The sequence below is a fragment of the Lepisosteus oculatus genome, chromosome 9 (genome assembly GCF_040954835.1).
Source record: "Lepisosteus oculatus isolate fLepOcu1 chromosome 9, fLepOcu1.hap2, whole genome shotgun sequence".
In the NCBI taxonomy this organism is placed as follows: Eukaryota; Metazoa; Chordata; class Actinopteri; order Semionotiformes; family Lepisosteidae; genus Lepisosteus; species Lepisosteus oculatus.
In genome coordinates, this window is record NC_090704.1 from 15103432 (window position 1) to 15123797 (window position 20366).

The window sequence follows — 20366 nt, forward strand, 5'->3', positions numbered from 1 at the left end:
TCTTGCATGAGGAGTTTGTCTTTTCACATACCCCAGCTTGCTCTCCATGAAACACACAGATAGGGAGAGACAGATCAGCTATTGTACAGTGCCTCTGGAGCAGTTGGGGTTAAGGGCCTTGCTCAGGGACCCAACGGAGTAGGATTCCTCTGCCGGCTGCGGGATTTGAACTGGCAACCTTCCAGCCACAGGCGCAGATCCTGAGCCACAGAGCCACCGCTCTGCCCATGAACTAATAGCTGACCTTGAGGTGATTTGAACACGCAGCCTTCGGATCTGGAGTCAGAAACGCTACCGTTGCGCCACACCACAGCTTAATAAGCTATACTTATCAAGCTGATCTGTCAGGTCATTTAGGGAATCACAGGTATATTAAATTTGAGGTAATTGAAATAAACAGCAGCCCTCTCTCAAGGAAAAAGTAGTTATGTATTTCGACTTGCTTTTAAGCCAACAAAGAACATATTCCCAAATGCAAAGCTATAAAAAAGAAGATGACTTCATCATTCAGAATGCGCTGCCAAGCTGTTAAACTGAAATACAGCATTTCATCACCCTTTTATGCTCTAATTTCTAAAAAGAATACAGTCAAGTTAGCAAACATTTCTTTTACAAACTTTAACAGTGAGTGACTAAACTCCTTCTTAATGTTTGCCCAATGGTGCTGCTTGCCTTTCTTTATGTTTAGAAACTATTACTCAGAATCTAGCAACGTTGTTCTTTGTACCCTGTCAAAATGTTAGTCTTTCAAGGGCCGTTATCTCCTGCCAGCAAACACACTGAATCTTGGTGACCTCTATACAGATCGTCTACTTATTAATGGGAAGAAAGACAGAATGTACTCATGTATCCCAATTTCTTTGTGATGTGGGTCCACTTATGGGGCATACAGTATGTACAATACTCTATTGGGAGAGGTTTCTGGAACAGTGTGGCCAGAATTTTCCAACTCTTATTCTCTGTGGACTGGCAAAACAAGAAGAAAAATCTTCTAATGATCCACTTCCTGAGTGCGTTGAACTCTAATGTCACCTTACTCCTACTCTGCCTTAAAGAAAAACAGCATGAAAACAGCACAAAATCAAAGCGTGAGGAGCCACAAAATAAAGGGGTGACACTGCAGCCCAACACGACAGAACAGAAATATGCAGTGCTGCCAGTAAAGTCAAGAAAATCATGGGAAAACATGTTGGGGAAACAAACGGGGTATATGTAATTATAAAAAGTATATTGTAATTTGTATTTACTGTACAAACACCGTCTATGATTGCAGTGTCTCTTTTTTGTTCTTATCAAAAGCCATTGTTATTGTATCATCCAAAAACTATTTAAAAAACATAAAACATCAACCATTTTGAATGAACACAAACATTTACTGATAGTACAAAAACCATTAAAGGTACTGTGGCATATAGGGTTCTTTTTTACATCACTTGCTTATTCACTGGGTTAGACATTCATTCTTTTCCTATTATTTGTCTGTGTGTTGTGTCGGCTGAAGTTTGCAGAAATGCTCTATATAGTATATGAAGAAACAAACTCTGTAGGAAATGACCTCATGGAGTTCTCCTGCCCTTCAGAAGAACTTTTAGTTCAGACCTGTCATTAAAATTAGCATTTTATTCCAGAATTGGGCTAACATTTAGTCTATATCTCCCTGGATCTGAAAGAACTATATAATTCTTGTCCATTTGTTTTATCTCTTCAGTCCCAGAAGCACTGGAAGTGAGGGCAATGTCTGCCAGGAGAATCATTTCAATAAGTAAATTATTAATTTAATTAATTAACAGATTTCAGTTCAAACACAAAACAGGAGATGCTGAAGTCTCAAAGGGTCAGAAGTAGGGAGCCCTTAATTTGTAATATTCTTTAAGATGGAGGAGTCTGCATTTATGCATGTTCCAGAAGTAGCACTCATTTACTGTAATTAAAATTCTTGAGATTCTTTTATTATTCATATTTAATAATGATGCCTCAGAGCATCTTTGGAATTGGAATAACTATGAATTTGGCCTTGGATCTCCACTGCAAAATAAACCTTGTGTGTAGTATATTCTAGTAAAGTAAAAGCTCACACTGTGAGGCTGACAAACAACATGCTAGTTCAGCTGAACCCTCTGAAACCCTAAACAGGTTTATTTCACTGTAAATCAGCACCTACAAGACTGATGTGTACATTCTAAGTGTTACATATCAAGGAACAAAATAATTAAAAACCCTAGAGATTTTGTTTCTCTTAGTAGTTAAGAAAAGAAGGAACCTATCTGCTTGTCATAAGAATGAATGCTTTGTACATCAATACAATTGCTGGCTTGTGTTTTTATTTTTGAACAATTGAATTTCTTTCTGTTAATACCCCACATCTTCAGATTATAAATAAAATCATCATTTTATATTTGTTCTGAAGATGTTCCTTATTCATCACTATGGTTATGTTGTCCTATGCAGAGCCATAGCTGTCCCAGGCTTAATTGTGACTTTGCTAATCTTCCTTCACCCTGTAGTGCACAGCAAAGACAAGGCATCTCTCTCTCTCTCGTGTTCCACAGTCCATCAAATAATTTATTGTGTAATAGCATGTTCAACATAAATGTGAACGTGAGATACAATGCTTCTTCTATAGTGTTTGGTGAAGGAGTATTTCCATATAATGAATCATAAAAAAAATATAAACTTTATCTTCAATAAGAGAAGTGAGACATATTCAGAGTACTAAACTTAAAGCGAAAGTTAAAAAAAGAAAGCAGCAGAGACATCTCTAGCTGCACAAAATAAGGTGCTTGCATTGAATGATGCAAAACAAGCTAAAAGGATGCCAAGGCTGAACTTAAAGCCAGTTAACGTGTGCGAATAGAGTCAAGCATCATATCTGAAATGCTGAAACGTGCAAGCACAAGTGATTTCTGACAAAGCGCCTCCTCTTAATTCCACTGATTCGGGTACTGAATAACACTGGTTGAATTCCTCATGTTCTTCAAGAGAGGCAGGCAGAAGTCTTGAATCCAATCACAGAAATGTCTGCAGCTTTTAGATCGACAGTGCTGGCTTGGATTCCCCTCTTCTGTCACTGGCTGTTCTTTAAGCAATTGAAAACCAGTCCAAGTAGAGTTTTCAATTGGCTCATCACTTTGATGACCCCCAGATGACAAGTATGCTATTTTGCTAAGTATGCTAAGAAACTGCTGCATTCTAGGATTACATGTGGTGTCCATGAACACATGATGCTGCACGTGATGCAGAAAAAAAGAACATGCAAAGGCAAGGGAATGTAATGGCATTAACAACAGTAAGAAAAGCGAAGCCAAATGCAACATATTTGGCATCCTGCACCAAAAATCAGTCTGACTTCTGCTCTTGTAACACATTTCTGTTTTACAGTCTTCATTTCTGATTCGTTGCTAAATTCTTGTCCTTTTCATTTTTTCTTCTCATGATCATTGCATTTGAAAAAGAACGGGAAAAATATGTTGGAAAAAAAATCTGGTATCCGTGTTCCTTTTTCAGCTCGACAAGTATTGCAGATGCTGCGCTCAAAACATCGGCTTATGCAAATCTTCAGTTTCTCCTTGAGGAGATGCTGAATGTCGGCCCCATTTGGCATCCAGATGAGGAGATGAAAGGATGAATTTCTTGATGTAAAAACTCTGGCACAAAGTGGGTAAAACTTCTCTAATGTTCTCTTTGTTAGTATTCTCCCACTTTCCAAAGAGAATGGACATAAGTGTATCTGTGACATGTTTACTGGATCTGTTACTTTAGAAGTCCGAGTGATGTGGAGGTCCTCACTATGGTGGAACGAAACAAGCAAAGTAGATGCACAAAAGGCTCCATCCTGTCTCTTCTACAATTAAGAAAGTAACTGGGAATGGGGTTAGCGGAAGGTGTCTGACCGGTCACTTCACTAGCAGTGGATTACTTGTAATCCTCCTGGCCTTCCTCTTCCCCTCCATCCTCCTCTTCCTCTCCCGGGATGAAGCTCTTCGAAGATGAGCCGATGTCCAGCACCTGCAGGTGCTTCAGGCTGGCAAAGGAGCTCTCCTGCACGGTGTTCACAGACAGTCGGTTAAACCTGAGAAGAAACAGGTACTGGGTTAGGGTTAGGATTACACTTCACTGTAATGGAAAAAGAGAAGGGGAGCAGGAACAATACACCTCTACTGTCCTGCACACTACAGCTCTCTTAGAAATAGAAACAGGAATGAAAAGGCAAAAGTGCTGAAAAAATATTTTTACCACATTGAAAGCTCTGTTTACCTATATTTAAGCACCAAACAGCCATATTCATTGGAAATTAATTGCATTTAGACAAAAAAAATAAAATAAAAAAAGATCTGAATGTCCTTATTGCAGACTGGAATATTCTTAATGAATTCTGGTGTATGGATCTGTATTTCCTATCTGCCAAAGTCTCTTTAAAATGATACTTACCCTTGACCCATTCTAAACCTAAACCTCTACATATTACAAACTGGTACTGGTAAAAAGACTATATACAGTAATAAAACCGTAGAATCTCCTTTAAATGATTTTTAATAATTACGGCTTTAAAAGCGTATGCTTGGGATATTTGTCTTGTTTGGGACAAGACAATGAACGTAATATCACAATATAATCAGATTAAATGAAAACAGTTTCTTATAAGATATAAGTAATATCTTTTATATACGGTATGTTGTAATAGAACGGTAGACAGAGACAAGATGGAGGTTCTTGTGTGAGCCACATTGCCCAAAGAGCAATGACCTTGTAGGGTGACATTTAAATCCAGGAAGCGGAGACTTCCAGTATCAGTCAACATCTGCTGTCTGGGAAGAGAGCAGATCCTCTGTTATGTGTTTTCACCAAAGGGAGAGAGAGAAGGAAGGATATTCTGTCTGACTGACCGACAGATCTTGAAACCATGGAACTTATGGTTTTAGAAGAGTCAGACTTTTTGAATTAATTACTCTTTTAGGGTTTTGAAGCCAGTAAGGAGTTTAGCTACTCGGCAGTATTATTAGAAAGGAACTTGGAAAAAGTCTAGTGTAAAGCTCAAAGAGGAGCTTAGATTTTGTTTTGTGCTCTGAATATCATCTTCTTCACTCTGTAAATAAAGGATAAAAATCCTTTTCTTACCTAATAGCTGTGGTTGTGCATCTGTTTTCTCTGAGACCTGCTCATTCAAAGATCCTATTATTATCCCCCCAGAAAAGCCACAAGCATATTGATCAGTTTGTATGACAATTACTAAACCAAGCTCAGCAATATACTTGAGAACTATGGAAGATGGTAGAACAAAAATATGTGATTTTCTGGATGTAGAAAACAATCCTTAATATTTATTTTAAATAATCCTTACACCTATATACTGTAGCACTAGGGAATAGGGACTCTCCACCACCATCAAGTAGTGCAGCGAAAAACTCATGAAGCCAATTCATAGAGGGTGATTATTAGGAGGCCAAGATTTGGCTGGGACAGACAGGGGAAATTTGGTCACAACACCTGCATAACACCCCTACTCTATTCGAGAAATACTGAAATGATTTTTTCTTCACATAGTGAGTTGGGATTTTTAATGACCACGGAGAGTTAGAACCTCGGTTTTACTTCTCATTTGAAGAACAGTGCCTTTTTTCCATATAGTGTCCCCATCACTCTACTGGGGCATTAGGACCTCCACACAGACAAACACCTCTTCCAGCAACAACCTTCACTTTCCCAGGAGGTCTCCCATCCAGGTACTAGCCAGGCTCACACCTACATAACTTCAGTGGGCAGCCATTTGTTAGTTGCACGGTGATATAGCAGCTGGCACATTAATATTCCAATCCATTATTGCAAAAAATTGCATTTCGCATCCTGAGCAAAAAGAAGGAAAGTTTTTCTGCTTCAAATACGCCCAAGGATGGAATCATAAGTGTCTCAGGAATTATTGGTGTTCTCATGATGACTCTTAAAAATGGGGATGTTATTTTTCTTTCAGAAAATACAATCACCAGTGCTGAAATGACTGCTCATGAAAAAGTGCTAGACCTTTTCAAAATCACTCAAAGAATAACGCCCCCACAGAAATAAAATAACAACAGGCTTCAGTGGCTGCCACTTATAGTACATTTTACAAAATTTGTTCAGTTTTTCTTTTTAAAAGAAATCCAAGGTCTAAGGCAAAACCAACTAACCATATGGGTAAGGCAGGAGATTTTGTTCTGGAACTCCACACAGCAAATCTCCAAAACATATAAATAGACAGTTTCATTATTGAAAATATACAAGACATGTAGAATTCATCAGAGATTCATGGCTGAAATGTGCCCTCTTTTTAGTTTTTAGATGATAAATTATTTGATTTAACTTATGGAGTAAGTCCAATTTGAGGAAGATTCCAGAGCCTGACCAGGATGGAACATGAGATTTCAGCCACCTTGGAAGACTCAGGGAGGGTAAGGGCTTACCTGAGGAAGATGCCCTTGATGTTGGGCGTACTCTCGAAAGCGCTCTCGGACACGGTGCTAATGCGGTTACTCTGCAGGTACAGGTACTCCAGAGATTCCGGCAGGTCAGAAGGAATGTGGGTCAGAAGATTCCTGGACAGGTCCAATGTCTGAAGCAAACACACAAAGTAGATTCTTAAATCCAGCAGGGTTCTTACAGGGAAACATTATCCTCCACAGTCCTGAAGCTGATGCTTGTTTTTCTGTATCAACCCTGCTGTCTGCTTTTACATTTCGGACATTAAAACAGATAGAAGAACTCGGGTACCTTCTTAGCTCCAACAGTTACAGACAACTGTAGTACAAGTGGGGCTTTATAGCCCAGATATGACTAATTCATCTGTACTGTCATTGTCTGGATTTCCAAATAAAGCACAGAACTGTTCAATCTCCACCAGGGTGAGGTGACTTTATGTCTGGCCAGTGACCCTTGTAAACACATCTGTGAGTTTGCAGTATTATATTTAACAGTTCTTACTGTACCTGCCTCTCATGCTTCCACTCAGGGCTTTGTATTGTGAGAAAAATGAGTATGTGGTCTGTCAACATCCCAGGAATCTGTTTACGTTTACATTATTTATAATCTACTGGCACATTGCTTAACTCCAAAAAATCAACTTAACTAAATCAAAAAGATGTACTGAGGCAGTTAAAGGGGAACACACTGAAACACCTTCTACCTTCTAGTAGCTATAGCAGAGTGTGGAGGTGACAAAAGTCATGGACTGTGCAAAGAAAGAATGACCCCAGTGCCAACTGCCCCCACTCACAGTGAGACTGCTGAGCTCCTGCCAGGCCCCCTGGTAGATGGAGTTGATCTTGAGCTGGTTGCTGCTGAGGTTGAGCTCACGCAGCTTGGTCATGCCGCCGAGAGCGCGATCAGGGATAGTGACCAGCTGGTTGTCCTTCACCTTAAGGATCTGCAGACTCCTAGGCAGGCCAGCCGGGAGGCTGTGGAGCTCGTTGCCCGAGAGGTCCAGGGACTCCAGCAGCCGGAGCTTGCGGAAGGCCTCGCGGTGCAGGCGGGGGCTGGTGAGCTTGTTGTAGCTAAGGTTGAGTTCAGTGAGGGTGTACAGCATGGCCAAGTCATTGCGGTTGATCTCCAGGATCTGGTTGTGCAGCAGCATGAGGGTTTTGGCACGACGGGGGAGCCCACGGGGCACGCGCTCCAGCTTGTTGTTGTACATGTGCAGCGTGTGCAGCTTCTTCAGGCCCTGGAAGGCCAGCGGGTGAATGGAGCGGGCCCGGAGCCTGTTGTTGTGGAGCAGCAGGTACTCCAGGTTGCGGATGGGGGTCAGCGCGTCTGCTGGGATGCTCTGGAGGGAGTTCTTCTCCAGGTGCAGAAGTACCAGGCTGCGAGGGAGCCCCTTCGGTACCACGGTCAGGTTGTTGTTAGACAGGTCCAGGTACTCCAGGCGGTTCAGGTTGCTTTGAAAGAGACATGAATTAATACAAACACTGTTGTTCTAAAAGGAACCTTCCGGAAACGTGCTTAGAGCCACACATCCGATCAGTGCACCCCCTGACCTTAGCTCTGCCATTGTGATATTTGTTCTCTCATGATTTCCTCTTTTTAATGAATGACGATGTCTCAGGTTATGAAGCCATCCTGTGCCTTTAGCAGACAAACATTCCTCAGCTTCTTATCAACTTATATGCTTCCTGTAAAATGCTTATCTTTGCAGGGCTTCATCCTTTATTTTGGTTCATTTGTATCATTTATTTCAAACATGTTGAGTGGTGTCCATATTTAATAAAAAAGCACAAAAAACAAGAGACTCACAAAAAGTCAAAAAGCACTTTGCTGTTTATGGTAAAACATGGCATAATAAGCATTGATAAGCAATAAGTTAATAAATACAATTTATGAGTTGCCTTATAAATGTCTGGTTATCTGCATTTTCTTACACAGATAACACAAATATCACGTATGTTGTTAGCCTGGGGACCTGGGTCAGTATGCAGGCTGCAAAAAGATCAAATGTATAGCATAATTGTAGTTTGAAATGTAAAAAAAACTTTCTTCAACTGAAATGTTTTTTTCTTCACTTATAATTGGTTGACAGTTTTGAAGGTGGGTACAGTGGGATGGGTCTCCAGTTAAATTTCAGGAAGTCCTATGTACATTTATTCTTTCAGTAATGGGTTCCTGAGTTCAACAGTGAACTTTTACTCACCTGAAAGTCTCATTGTCCATGCCATCGTTCCTCAGGAGGTTGTTCTGTAGGTACAACTCCCGCAAATAGGGCAGTTTGTCAAAAGCTCCTTTAGGGATCCTCTCCAACTTGTTATTCTGTAAAATAATTAAGAAAGGTATCGAGACACTTGGTTGGAGCACAGCAGACATTTTTGTAAAATATTACCTCCCTCACCCCCCAACTACAACCTTGACAGACTGGAATATGTGTTATTTTAAAATTTTATTTTGGTACAAACTGGATTGCCAAGCGTGCATTCCTACACTTATCTGCACTTATCTAGACATTTCTTTAAATTCCCAGTGATCTCAGGAAACTGTGCCAACTCCAAGCTGAAAAGAACATTCCCACCCATTACTGCTTTGTCATGGTGTGTCAGCCTTCATATAATGTAGAATTATATTCTAGATTCTCCTAGGATAACAATATCCTGTAACATGTGCCTACTGTTTAGCCATTACCAATATACTGGGCTATTTTATTATCACAGAAAAATAAGATGCTACTTATAAAACATATTTATTATCACATGCTATTATGCTTGGATTTAATTTTCAGACATTCTTCCAACAAGAGCTGTTAAATCGCTATACATAGGAATGGATGCAGCATCTAGATGCAGTGGAGTACAAATTGAAAACGTTTACCCATTGTTTGGTTTCAAAGTGAGCTGGCGCCTCTCAGGTAAGTATCACTGAATTGTGTGAATTTACACTAAAGCAGCCAGCTTTAGAAAAACTCCAGGTCTCCAGCTCTGTGTACCTTTAAGTGGAGGCGGTAGAGGGCAGAAGGCAGGTTCTTGGGCACGAATCTGAGGAAGTTGCTGGACATGATGAGGATCTCTAGGGCATCAGAGCCATTGAACATCTGGTCAGGAAGGCCAGCATCAGTCAGCTTGTTGTTGTGAAGATACACTGACCTGAATCAAGCATAATGTAGGCCCAACACACAGAAGCAGAGAGGGGGGAAAACATTAAAAGCTGAGAAGACCCAACATATCTTCACTCCAATCAGAATGAAACAACCTCTCTTCTTATTAAGCAATGAAAAAAACAATAATAAGCAATAAACCCATGCACACCACAATAGAGCTATTTTTCCACCCACAGTGACATTCTACTTGAATTTATATCAACTCAGATTTTAACACTCACATTTACAATAAATGCATATCTTTAAAAGAAAAGCTGACTTTGCACTCTTCTGAACAACTGATCTACTTAGCATAATTTCCCTCTCAGAGTTTTGTGACAGCTGTCAACGAGATACTAAAACACAAGTAAAGTCTTTACTTGAGATGTGGCTTCTGTCCAAAGGTATATGGGTAGATCTTGGTTAACTGGTTGGCTGCAAAGTCTGCGCTGACCAGTGAAGAGGGCAGAGACTTGGGGGCAGTAGTGAGCTGAAAACACAACCCAATACAGTGTTTGAGTAACAATTGTACAGCAACACCCAAAGCTCTGGATGACTGACACTAGGCATCAATTGAAAACAAAGAATTCTGGCAATTAATCTCCATTTGCAGCATAAACCTGTGCTGTGATGACCTGATTGATTAACACCTTTTCAAGTTCTTGCTTATATAGACTGTTCCTAATTAACAATGCTAGAATGTGCCATTGTAAACATGTCCGATTTTGATATGCACAGTTATTCTTTGATTAAATCAGATAACATGTTTAGAATATGATGAGTGTTTGAACAGTGACTGTTCTGCATCTTTTTTTTACAATGACATACCTCTTGTTAAAATGCAGTTAGCAGTTACTGCCTCTTCACTAGATCCCAGGTCAACAAATCTGCCATTTAGGTACAGGATGTTTTGATTCTTATTAACTTATTAACTATTATTATTGCAAATTCAAAGCTGTAATTATTCTATATTACAGCTGTCTCTGTTCTGTTGAAAAAATATTATTAGGATGTCTCATTCAACAACTGGTTTTCTAAAATGAGCAGCCACATCAATTGCATTGATGCAGACTGATTTGGATTAATGGTCAGAATCACCTGTTAACTCTGCTTCAGTGACTTATGAGGTAGAGCACAAAGTTTAAGTTTGAAGCAGCATGATTTGTTGCATAATAAGCAAATTCATAGTCTTTTTAACTTCCAGAGATCATGAACACTGGAAACGAAGAGCACACAATATGAGTCACATATGAAGTTGGGTGTCAAAGAGCATAGAGAAACTGAATCTTCTGCAGGATATGAATCCTTTGCCGTTACCCTGAGATTTTTTCTTCATTCCTTTTTGAAATGGAAAAAAAACATCCCTTTCCTATCACAAGACATCTCATAAATACCTCCAGGGCTTAAGTTAAAAGCTCCTGGCCGCTCTTGGAAGTAAATATTTGTTTAGAACGTAGTCTATCTTAGGCAATGTGCATGGTACATAGATTAAAACAGAGCACGGGTGTTTTTGGAGATTAGCAAGCACTTAAAATCCCCACTCTGTATCCCTAGCACAGTCATCCTTTTAAAGTTAAAGACCAATAAATCTGCTGCATGTCTGCTGTCAGAGGGAGAAAGTGCCAGCAAGCCTAGCCATGAACATTCAGCAGCTTTTTTAATTCTAAAAGCTGGCAAGCGCAAGGGCAGGATGATTAGGAGCAGAAACTGGCACCCAGAGAAGGAAAAGCCACTAACAAAGCACAGTACACTGGAGCCAAGAGGGTGGCGACAGATTGGGACCAGAAGAGGAATTATTATCCATCTAAATACAAAACAAGGTAAATAGGGCAAGAAATCTGTAAACTGGCACAAGTATAAAATTACAAGTGCACCAGCCTGTGAGAAAGAATAATTACTAACAAAATGCAGACTGTGTTTATATTTTAGTATTTATACCCATTCTGACATGTATTAGTGATGAGAAAAGTAATTCATTTGACTCCATTATGGTGATCCAGTTAGCAAACCCTGAGTTAATGATCCGAGAGATATGACCATGGATAATTACATGGTGGTACTGGAATACACAAGAGGCAGTCCAAACTTCCAACATCTATTATTGCTATGGGCTTGCTGAGCCACAGGGAAAGACAAACAAACAAAAGCAAACCACACAGAGTGTGTTTGAGCTCACTGATTCTAGATCAGCATGGTGATAGAACAGTGATCAATCTCACAATGACCTTTATTGCCAAAGCCAGCAAAACCGAGGTCTCTTCTTAGAAGCAAGAGATTAATTAGGTGGCAATATGGAAATTGGAATATCTGACCAGCCTCAATCACATTGATGCATTGTAGGTAAGAGAAACTGAAGCGATTTTATGCCAAACAAAGTCATGCTATGGCTATGCTTTCTTTCCATAAACAATGATAAAATCTTCAGTGAAAGTCTAAATATGATGTGATTTGGAGGTGAAATAAGTGAGTCATCTGGTGGTGTATATATACACTTGTCTAGGGTCCCTAAGTGGCCTAAAAATGACTCAGATAAAAAAGCTCAAACTGTGCTAATGTACATTTTGAATGCCAAGAAAAACCGAAAAAGGGACCCCTGGAAAGGCGCCCCCTTAATGTGTTGGACTCGTAATCACTTACCTTGTTGTTTGCCAAGTATAAATAACTGAGGTGATCCAGCAGTTCAAATGCCTCATCATCAAGACCTGTTAATAAGAAAATCCAGCCTGACATATTGCTTAAAAGAATCTTAAAAATTACAAGTTGTCTTGTAAGGCATGAGGTTCCTGGGTTAGTGAAGTATATCTGTCAGCTGTGTGAGAGTGTACAGGAGGCAGCATTTCTCAAATTCAATGTAATTCTAAGGACCATCAGGCATATTTATACTCAATTAGTTAGACTGACGTAATTGCAAAAAAAATAGACTGATGAGGAAATATTTAACAAAATAAATGGCACTCTTAGATTTTTTTTTAAAAAGAGAGCAGGAACATTGAACGTGTCAATAAAACACGCACACTCCAGATGTTCTGCTCTCCGTTACTCAGAACAAAGCTACATAAAATACTCTCCCTGACACATCATGTGACAAAAAGGAAGACTTGACAAAATCTGAAAACTGGCACAGCAGACATTTGCGAGCTGACTTCAGTTGCCATTGTGTACTGTACTTTACTTCCTTTTTTAAGATTTAATAGATCGGCTTTTGCATTCATTAAATGTTGTATCCAGGGGCATCAGTTCTAAATGACTAGCAGCAGCATTACTTGATCAGATGTACTACTGTAAAGAGTCGGGGTGTAGCCCTGAAGAGAGACTCCAATCCTGTCTGTCTGCTGTACACATGTGGGAATCGTATCGGAGGTGCCGAATGTGCATTGTGCAGGTACTCTCACCATGAGATGTGAGCCTGTTATTCTGCAGGTTGAGTGTCTCCAGTCTGAAGAGTCGAGACAGCTCATCCACCGTCACTGCTTGTATCTGATTGTTCTGAAACACAAGAGCGACAGGCCCCAAATGCAATTCAATTTTGCTGTTTGCGAGATTTATTACCATGCCTGTACTACATATAAACTGTGTTCCAGTTTGTTATCATATTTTACAGCGCAACCACTATGAGATCATTGTGCTTTCCTTTGACATGGTTCTTTTTTCACCTGTACCAACCACAACAGACTTCCACAGCAAGGTACAGTCAGAATAAAATGATCATACTGTACATAACGAGCATCAACATACTTCATATTTCTTAAGGCACAAAAAACAAACAGATTATAATTAAACTTGGCTTAAGATATACAAGTAAACCCATGTACCATGCAATAGCAGGGCACCTGTCAAATTGCTTTCTTGTACTGTAAAGAGCCAGTAGGGTTCTACCTGTAGAGAGAGGTGCCGAGTGGTGTCTGGCAGCCCACTGGGAAAATGCTCCAAGTCCACCCCAGCACAGTCCACCACCCCCTCAGGAGTACAGGCACAGTCCTCAGGGCAGTCCACCACCTCTGTCAACTTAACAGTGGGGGGGGTTGTCTCTTCTACCCACTCGTCCTCTTCTTCCTCCTCCTCTTCTTCCTGCAACTCAGCTTGGCACTGCACCAGCCCCCAGCTCAGCGACAGCACCAACAACACGAACAGGAGCCCCCTGGCCTGCGTCATGTTCAGTATTACTCTGGAAAAGCAGTTGTTCGAGACGGCAAACGAGTGCCTCCTCAGCCTCTCTAAATGGGGTCCCTTTCGCAAGGCTTTGAATAGGGACCCCTCCCTGCCAGCAGCAATCTGGAACAAAGCACAGCCAGCAAATTACTAATGGATTTCTGTCTGCATTTTCAGTTCTAAATCATCTCATGGGTCTCTATGAGAGGAAGGCAAATCTAATTAAAATCATTTGCTGACTTTTGTTTTCCATAAATTGAACACATCTTGGGTTTCAGAGAATGGCGCTTTCTCTAAAGAATAATACGAGTGAGAAAAGTAAGTAAAAGCAGAAAATACACTGGCTTCTAACACAATAAAAAGACTGCATTATAATAGGACGGTGCTATTCCGTGCCATTTGAAGGACAGAACACAAAGATGTAATGAACATAGAAGCAGCAGCAGAACCCAGGCTTTAGCCAAGAGATTGTCCATTGATGGAGACACTGAAAGTCACTAAGAGAATAAATTTGTTTTGTCCCTGGTACTTTGGGAGGTCTCCGTTTTCCTAACATGGCTGCTGTTACATAATCAGGAATGTGGAGCAACACACCCAGACAGTCAGTCTGTCTGAACACATCCCTGAACCCTTCTTAACCTCTGGACGTCACCTGCTCTCACACACAGCTGTGCAGCTGTAAAATACAGACATCTACATAACACAGCTGGAGGCTTTGGGAATTATCTTGACAATGCATATTTGCAGAATACAGTCATGCAGCTAAACCAATTTTATGCCGCTTGTCATCACTGAAACGTTCTATGTAAAAAACACGTCACAGTGGGCAGTGTTAAATATACATTAATTCGCATTTATTTTTATGCAATTTCACATTTTGTACATTTTATTTTGCACCAGTGAAGGAGTTTTGTTTTTTATTCTCTGTGGAAATCAGAAATACTCTGCTTATTTTGTTAATTAGAATATGCCAAGGTCTTTGAAATTATGACTGCTCGTAATCAATATGGATATGGATGAATTGCAAAGTGTATATGGTGAATTGCAAAGCTTCTATTAGCTCTAAATCACAGCAGTTTATTTAGATCTGCATTTTACTTTGCTAGAGTAGGAGCACATAGCACTTACCAATCTACTACTAAATTCAAGTACATATTGGCAGGCATCTCCCACCAGCTAAATCTGTCCTAGTCCTGCCTGCTAACCTTTTCGTGTCTTCCTGATGACAATTCCCAAGGCCATGAGGATGAGCACATTTGACCTCTTTTGGAGATTGTTCAAACTCTTTTCTCATTTCTAATGGTAAGATTTCACCAAGCATTTATTGTTAAACATAAGAGCATGAGTGTTGTTTGCAAAACAGGAAAGCATTGTTTGGACAGCTGACATAAAAGGATACAACACTAATTACTGCACTAATTATTGCAATTTTCCTACTGAAACTTCCAAAAAATATATTGATTTTTTTAGGATACCTGCGCAGAGCTCCTGTGAACATGATATATTTATTGGATTTCTAAACAAACCAAAGTATGGATTTCTTGGAGATGTTTTTAGTTTGGATTCAGAGACGAAAACTGAAAGACACATGTACATACCTGGTACTGCCACCAGTACTGGTAGACACTGGTACAGCCACTCATTAGATGAAGTTTACAAGTACTGAATGTGCTCTAAAAAGTTTTCAAAAGCACAGTCAAGCAAGTTGTTGATAAGAGGTTCTAGTGAAATAATTAAAGAAACAGTGTGCCCATTCTTATGTCTACATATACACATTTTTCTTCACAAAAGCAAAACTTATTTTCTGATTTTTTAGAAATCCTTGGATTACTGAAGATTATGGAGGGAGATTATTGTAATCTTTTACAACGAGACACTAGCAATGAAATCAAGGTTAAAGTTTAGTGAACTGTGGAATTATGAATCAAATTCATGATGACTGCATCCGTAAGGCAGAAGCCTGCATCAGGACTTGCTGCAACATACAACAGTGCATTGCACAAGCTTATCTGTGGTGAAGCAGTATCTCTGTGTCACGAGAGGCAGATTAAAGCCCTGTAACCTGCTATCGCACAGCATTCTGCTTGGAAAACCATCGTCTTAGAATTGCCAGCAATCTATTTGGCAGTAGTGGAAAAAATCCAGCAGGCAATATGTTTGCACTGTTATTAACTTCTCCCAGACAATCACTCAAGCCACATTACCTGTCTCCCAGAGGATCTGCTCCATATGTATACACCAAATTATTATGTGCCCCATTCAACGACACAAAACCACTTTTCAGTTAAGAATACTGAGATATTTATATCTATTAGTTTTGAGATCATAAGTAATAAATTACTAATTCATGGTTGTTCACAAATTGCATACCGCGAAGTGCAGATTAAAACTAATCACAGTATCCATATTTTTTTAAGTCATTAAAGCATTATGGTAATAATTAACTGCATAGTGAAAATTAATAGTTTTAACTAAGAGGGTCGTAAGAATCACTTCTCAAAAATGTCTGATTGTCAGATAACAATGGAATGATAGCATTTTTACTGTGAAAAAAACTCACCTTTATTGGCTCGGGTTAGTGCTGAAGGAAGCGATAAAGTCTGACTTTAAAATCCACAAAACACAATCCCATGTCAGGACTGGAAGAAGCCCTGAGCTCGACAGAGACGGTGCCACTACCACCAAGAGATCCTTTCCAGATGTGTGTGCGTGTGCGAGAGAGAGCGAGAGAGAACTAGTGAGAAGGAGAGAGAGAACAACTGAAGAAACTGAGGAAGACATGCTCAATCTTTCCAACTAAGAAATTCCTGCTCTCTGACTTTTTTTTTGTCCCACGACAGGTCTTTTCCAGTTCCCGTATGGAAATGTCTTTACGTTGCAAAGGAAAGATTAATTTGTGCAGAATAAAAGAAATATCCCTTTGCATCTTGGAAATCAGCCCATTTCCTTTCCAAGATTTAACAGAACCCAAAAGTAGGGCAAATAGTTGTTGCCTACAATAAATGTCTTCAGAGCCACTGGGTTTTAAAGACATTGTTACTTTCATACAGTAAAATAAAGACAGCTGTCTATGTTGAACTCCGCTTTCTATTCTGTTACTGCCTTTGAGTTTCAGCACTTAAGAGCGTCAGAAAATTCTTTTGAGCAACATTGACAAATTAAAAAAACTGGATGCAATGTGTTTGTTTTCTTTGGTCTTGATCTCCAGATTCCATTCCAAACAATGTTTCAGAAAGTTTATAAGCCAGAGGAGGACTTTTGAACCAATTCTCACCCTTTCATCAAAGTTTCCGTTCAAAATACCTTTTTGAAACAGGAATTCAGCGGCCAATTTTCAGACACTTTGCTGTCTTTACAAGAAAGTAACAAAAACCTTACCGTGCAGTAACCAAATCTTCCGAACAACTCTCCAGGACTTTGTGTTAAAGCTGAGCCGCTGAGATTACCAAGAAATTGTTACTTCTCTTATTCCTAAAATACAAAAACAAGCCTTTTTGTACATTATTGGAAACATGCATGTATCCACTCAAGAATTATACGACTAATACTGCCTGATGCTCCTGAGTACAGTTATAGTTCAGCTGTGGTCTTGATTAAAAACAAAACACTTGCATGAAAAGGTTTCTTTAAGTGTGATGCAATACTTTTTGAAAAGCCTAAGCGAAGGGGGAAGAACAGGCACATTTGCTTTCTCTGAGAGCTGTTACAGGTGAATGCTCCAGCAGAAGGCAAGATCTTCACTTACTCCCCCTTTAACATTCCCTTCACTTTAATTGCCCCCTCTTAAGTTGCCCCCTGGGGATGAAAAAAGTTTAATTTAATTCATTTTTTCCAAACCTGTAACAGCGGGAATGTAGTGGAAATGTCAAAAGAAAAAGGATAGGCTGTTAAGGGCTCAGTGTGATCATTTCTGAACTGCACCTGAGATGAAAACCAGACAAGCAGCCAGGCTAGAAAAAAACAAATCAGAAGACAGGGACCCTTGTCTTCTCAGAGCTTGTTTACAGATTTTCTCATTTCTTTGTCTTTCTCTCTCCCTCACCTGTAGCACAGTCAACCTTAATCAAAGCAGAATTTTTGGCACAGATATGTTGATTTCACCCTCCCATATCCATGAAAGGTCATGAAAGAAACGCATCTGAAATGATTTAAAGCAGAAAACAGCAGCTCCACTGCCTCCCCCAAAAGATCCCTAGTGATTCCAGTTTCTCCAGAAGGAAATATGCAATATTTCCATAAGGATTGACAGATACCAGACCCCACATTCCTAATATGAAGCACCCACCCGAGATTCCTTATAGCCAGATCTTAGTCTTGTAGGATCACCCTGGAAAACTGATAGTCACTTTCAATCAATATAATTTCTAAAATGCACCATGTTATTGTTTAAAGTAATGTCATAATACTGCAATATATCATTTGAACTAGTGCATTATTAATACCCATAGTAGCAGTTACTGGTGTTTACCAAGCTGATGCCTTCATTCACAGGAACTTTAAAAAAAGGAGAAGGAAAAGCACATTTGCTTTCTCTGTGAAATGTTAAGGTGAATGTTCCAGCAGGAAAATTCAAACACGGTAACAGAAATTCTACTCAGTAGTAAAGATCAATGAAATTAAAAGATTAGAGTTTAACGCTAAGCAGTTATATAGCACTTAGAGCAAACAGAGAGATGGGTCTTACCATGTACTGTGCAATCTGAACAGGTGGATCTTGAAGAGGCACGTAAAACACTGCCTTCAACAGGGGTGGGTGAACTTGTCCTTTATAGAACGAGCTCACACATTTCCTGCTGTGCTGTCTTATCTGAAACTTTACCTGAGAAAAATATTACACTGACTGGTATTACCTAGGCAACAAGTATGACCGGGATCACACAGAAAGTGTGAAAGTATAACATCTGGAACGTGTTTGAAAGGCAGTGCTGCAACCATTTATATTAAAAAATATTCTCTTATAAAAATGTGTAAGCCGATATAAAACCCATAAAAAATCAAATGGGTAACTGCTACCCTACCAGAATTATATTTTGATTTGTAGGTTATATAGAACAATGATGAAAAATACTTTTTGGTGTAAAAAATAAGTGTTAAAGATTAGCAAAACTGCAGAATTTCCTCAGTCTGTTAACATAAATCAGATGGCGTAAAACAATAAACCATATAGGATTCCACGGCTCTAGTCCAACTGCTACAGTCTTTAGTTTCACACGACAGAACACAGCCACTGCAAAAACACAGGAACCAGACCTCAAAATGAATCATTAGCTACATAATACAAGTACTAATTGCAAAAGCCAACGCATTTTACAGGCCTTCAGACACTCTCCCGATACATTCGACCAGCAGAAGGTTAGAAACCTACCAAACAGACATTGTTGGTCTTTCTGGGCTGCATTTGCTTTAATAAAAATGTTTCACGCATGGCTCTCCATGCAGCCTGCACCAAATTCCCTGGGCTGCCAAGTTTCAGACTCAGAATTTACTGCTTAAAAACTTATTTCCAGACATGTCATCAAAAATATTCATAAGCACCTCTGATCCAAAGTATAAAAAAAGGGTTGTGCTGCTCTGATTCACATGCAGGGCTAATCAGCCATCACTCCGCATCCTGCATAGTGAGCCAAGTCCAGCCTTATTGTGCACAGCCTCCAAAAACAACTTTTGCTAAAGTGCGCAATTCCCTTTTAACTCTAAAAACCGACTGCGTGTTCTACTGCAGTTGAGAAGCAATAATTTCACATGCATGAACTGAGCAGAGCTTCCATTAGAAAATTGGCCCATTAGTAAAACCGAATCATTGCCTGGATGCTGAAACTCTTTGCTCAAGTAATCACAGACCCCTCACAATCACTTTTATGCATTCAAGGTTCTGAAACTATTATTAAGAGTTCAACTAGAAGTCTATGTATTAACAGTAGAGCTAAGGGAAAGCCAGCATCCATGTAGAAAAGGTAGTCTTAACCAGCAAACTATATTTCATGGTTGAAGCAACAATGGCACTGACCGGCAAAATTCATGATACGGTTACATTTCCAGGAGACGTTTGAGAAAATTCTGAACAGAAGAGTAATTTTCTATGTGTAAATACCCCAAATCCTCAGTATTATATGTAAATGTAAGGATTAAGAACTGAAAATGAGCAGAACATACACTGCAGCATAGTTGTGTCAATGTGAGGTAATTAGGGGAGTGCCACAAGGAACTGTTTTAGAAATCCTACATTTCACACTTCATATTAATTTAGATTCAGAGTCTAACATTGTAGTTATTCCATTTCATACAGAAATTGGGAAGGAGGGAGTTATACAAAGAAATTGTGTGTGACATGTCTATGAACGTAGAACATTTTGGAGCTGATAAAGAAGAACGTAGGGTTCAGTTTTGGACAGGACATTACAAGCAGGATATTGCTGTATTGAAAAAAATTGAAAGAGGGACCAGAAACATTTTCCAGCCTGAAAGCATATTATACATAGCAAGGCTAATGGAAAAGAATCTCTCCGGTCTTGAACACTCTGCAGGGCAATTTGGTTCAAGATTCAAATTGTCCTCAGAGGCAGGGGTGCCCTAATCCTGTCACCAGACAGAACTACAGGTTTTATAGGCAGCCTCCTTTTCAGAGTCGATGAGC

General features: G+C 39.6%; 1 protein-coding gene across 5 annotated transcripts; it reads right to left on the reverse strand.

Annotated features, from left to right (window-relative positions):
* Nucleotides 1-1352: 1352 nt before the first annotated feature.
* Nucleotides 1353-19306, reverse strand: podn (podocan). Of its 5 annotated transcripts, XM_015355549.2 has the most exons (13): nt 19098-19306; nt 18417-18551; nt 17111-17203; nt 16293-16466; nt 13460-13855; nt 12976-13069; nt 12221-12285; nt 9964-10073; nt 9434-9590; nt 8651-8766; nt 7244-7901; nt 6435-6583; nt 1353-4069 (listed from the first exon to the last, which is right to left on the reverse strand). In XM_015355549.2, the coding sequence occupies exons 5-13, from the start codon at nt 13733-13735 to the stop codon at nt 3913-3915; spliced, it is 1782 nt and encodes a 593-aa protein (XP_015211035.1). In that variant the 5' UTR covers nt 13736-13855; nt 16293-16466; nt 17111-17203; nt 18417-18551; nt 19098-19306; the 3' UTR covers nt 1353-3912. The 5 variants fall into 5 exon arrangements, with proteins under 5 accessions (XP_015211035.1, XP_015211036.1, XP_015211034.1 ...); XM_015355550.2 differs by having other exon boundaries at nt 16293-16423; nt 18417-19306; XM_015355548.2 differs by having other exon boundaries at nt 18417-19306.
* Between the last annotated feature and the right edge of the window lie 1060 nt (nt 19307-20366).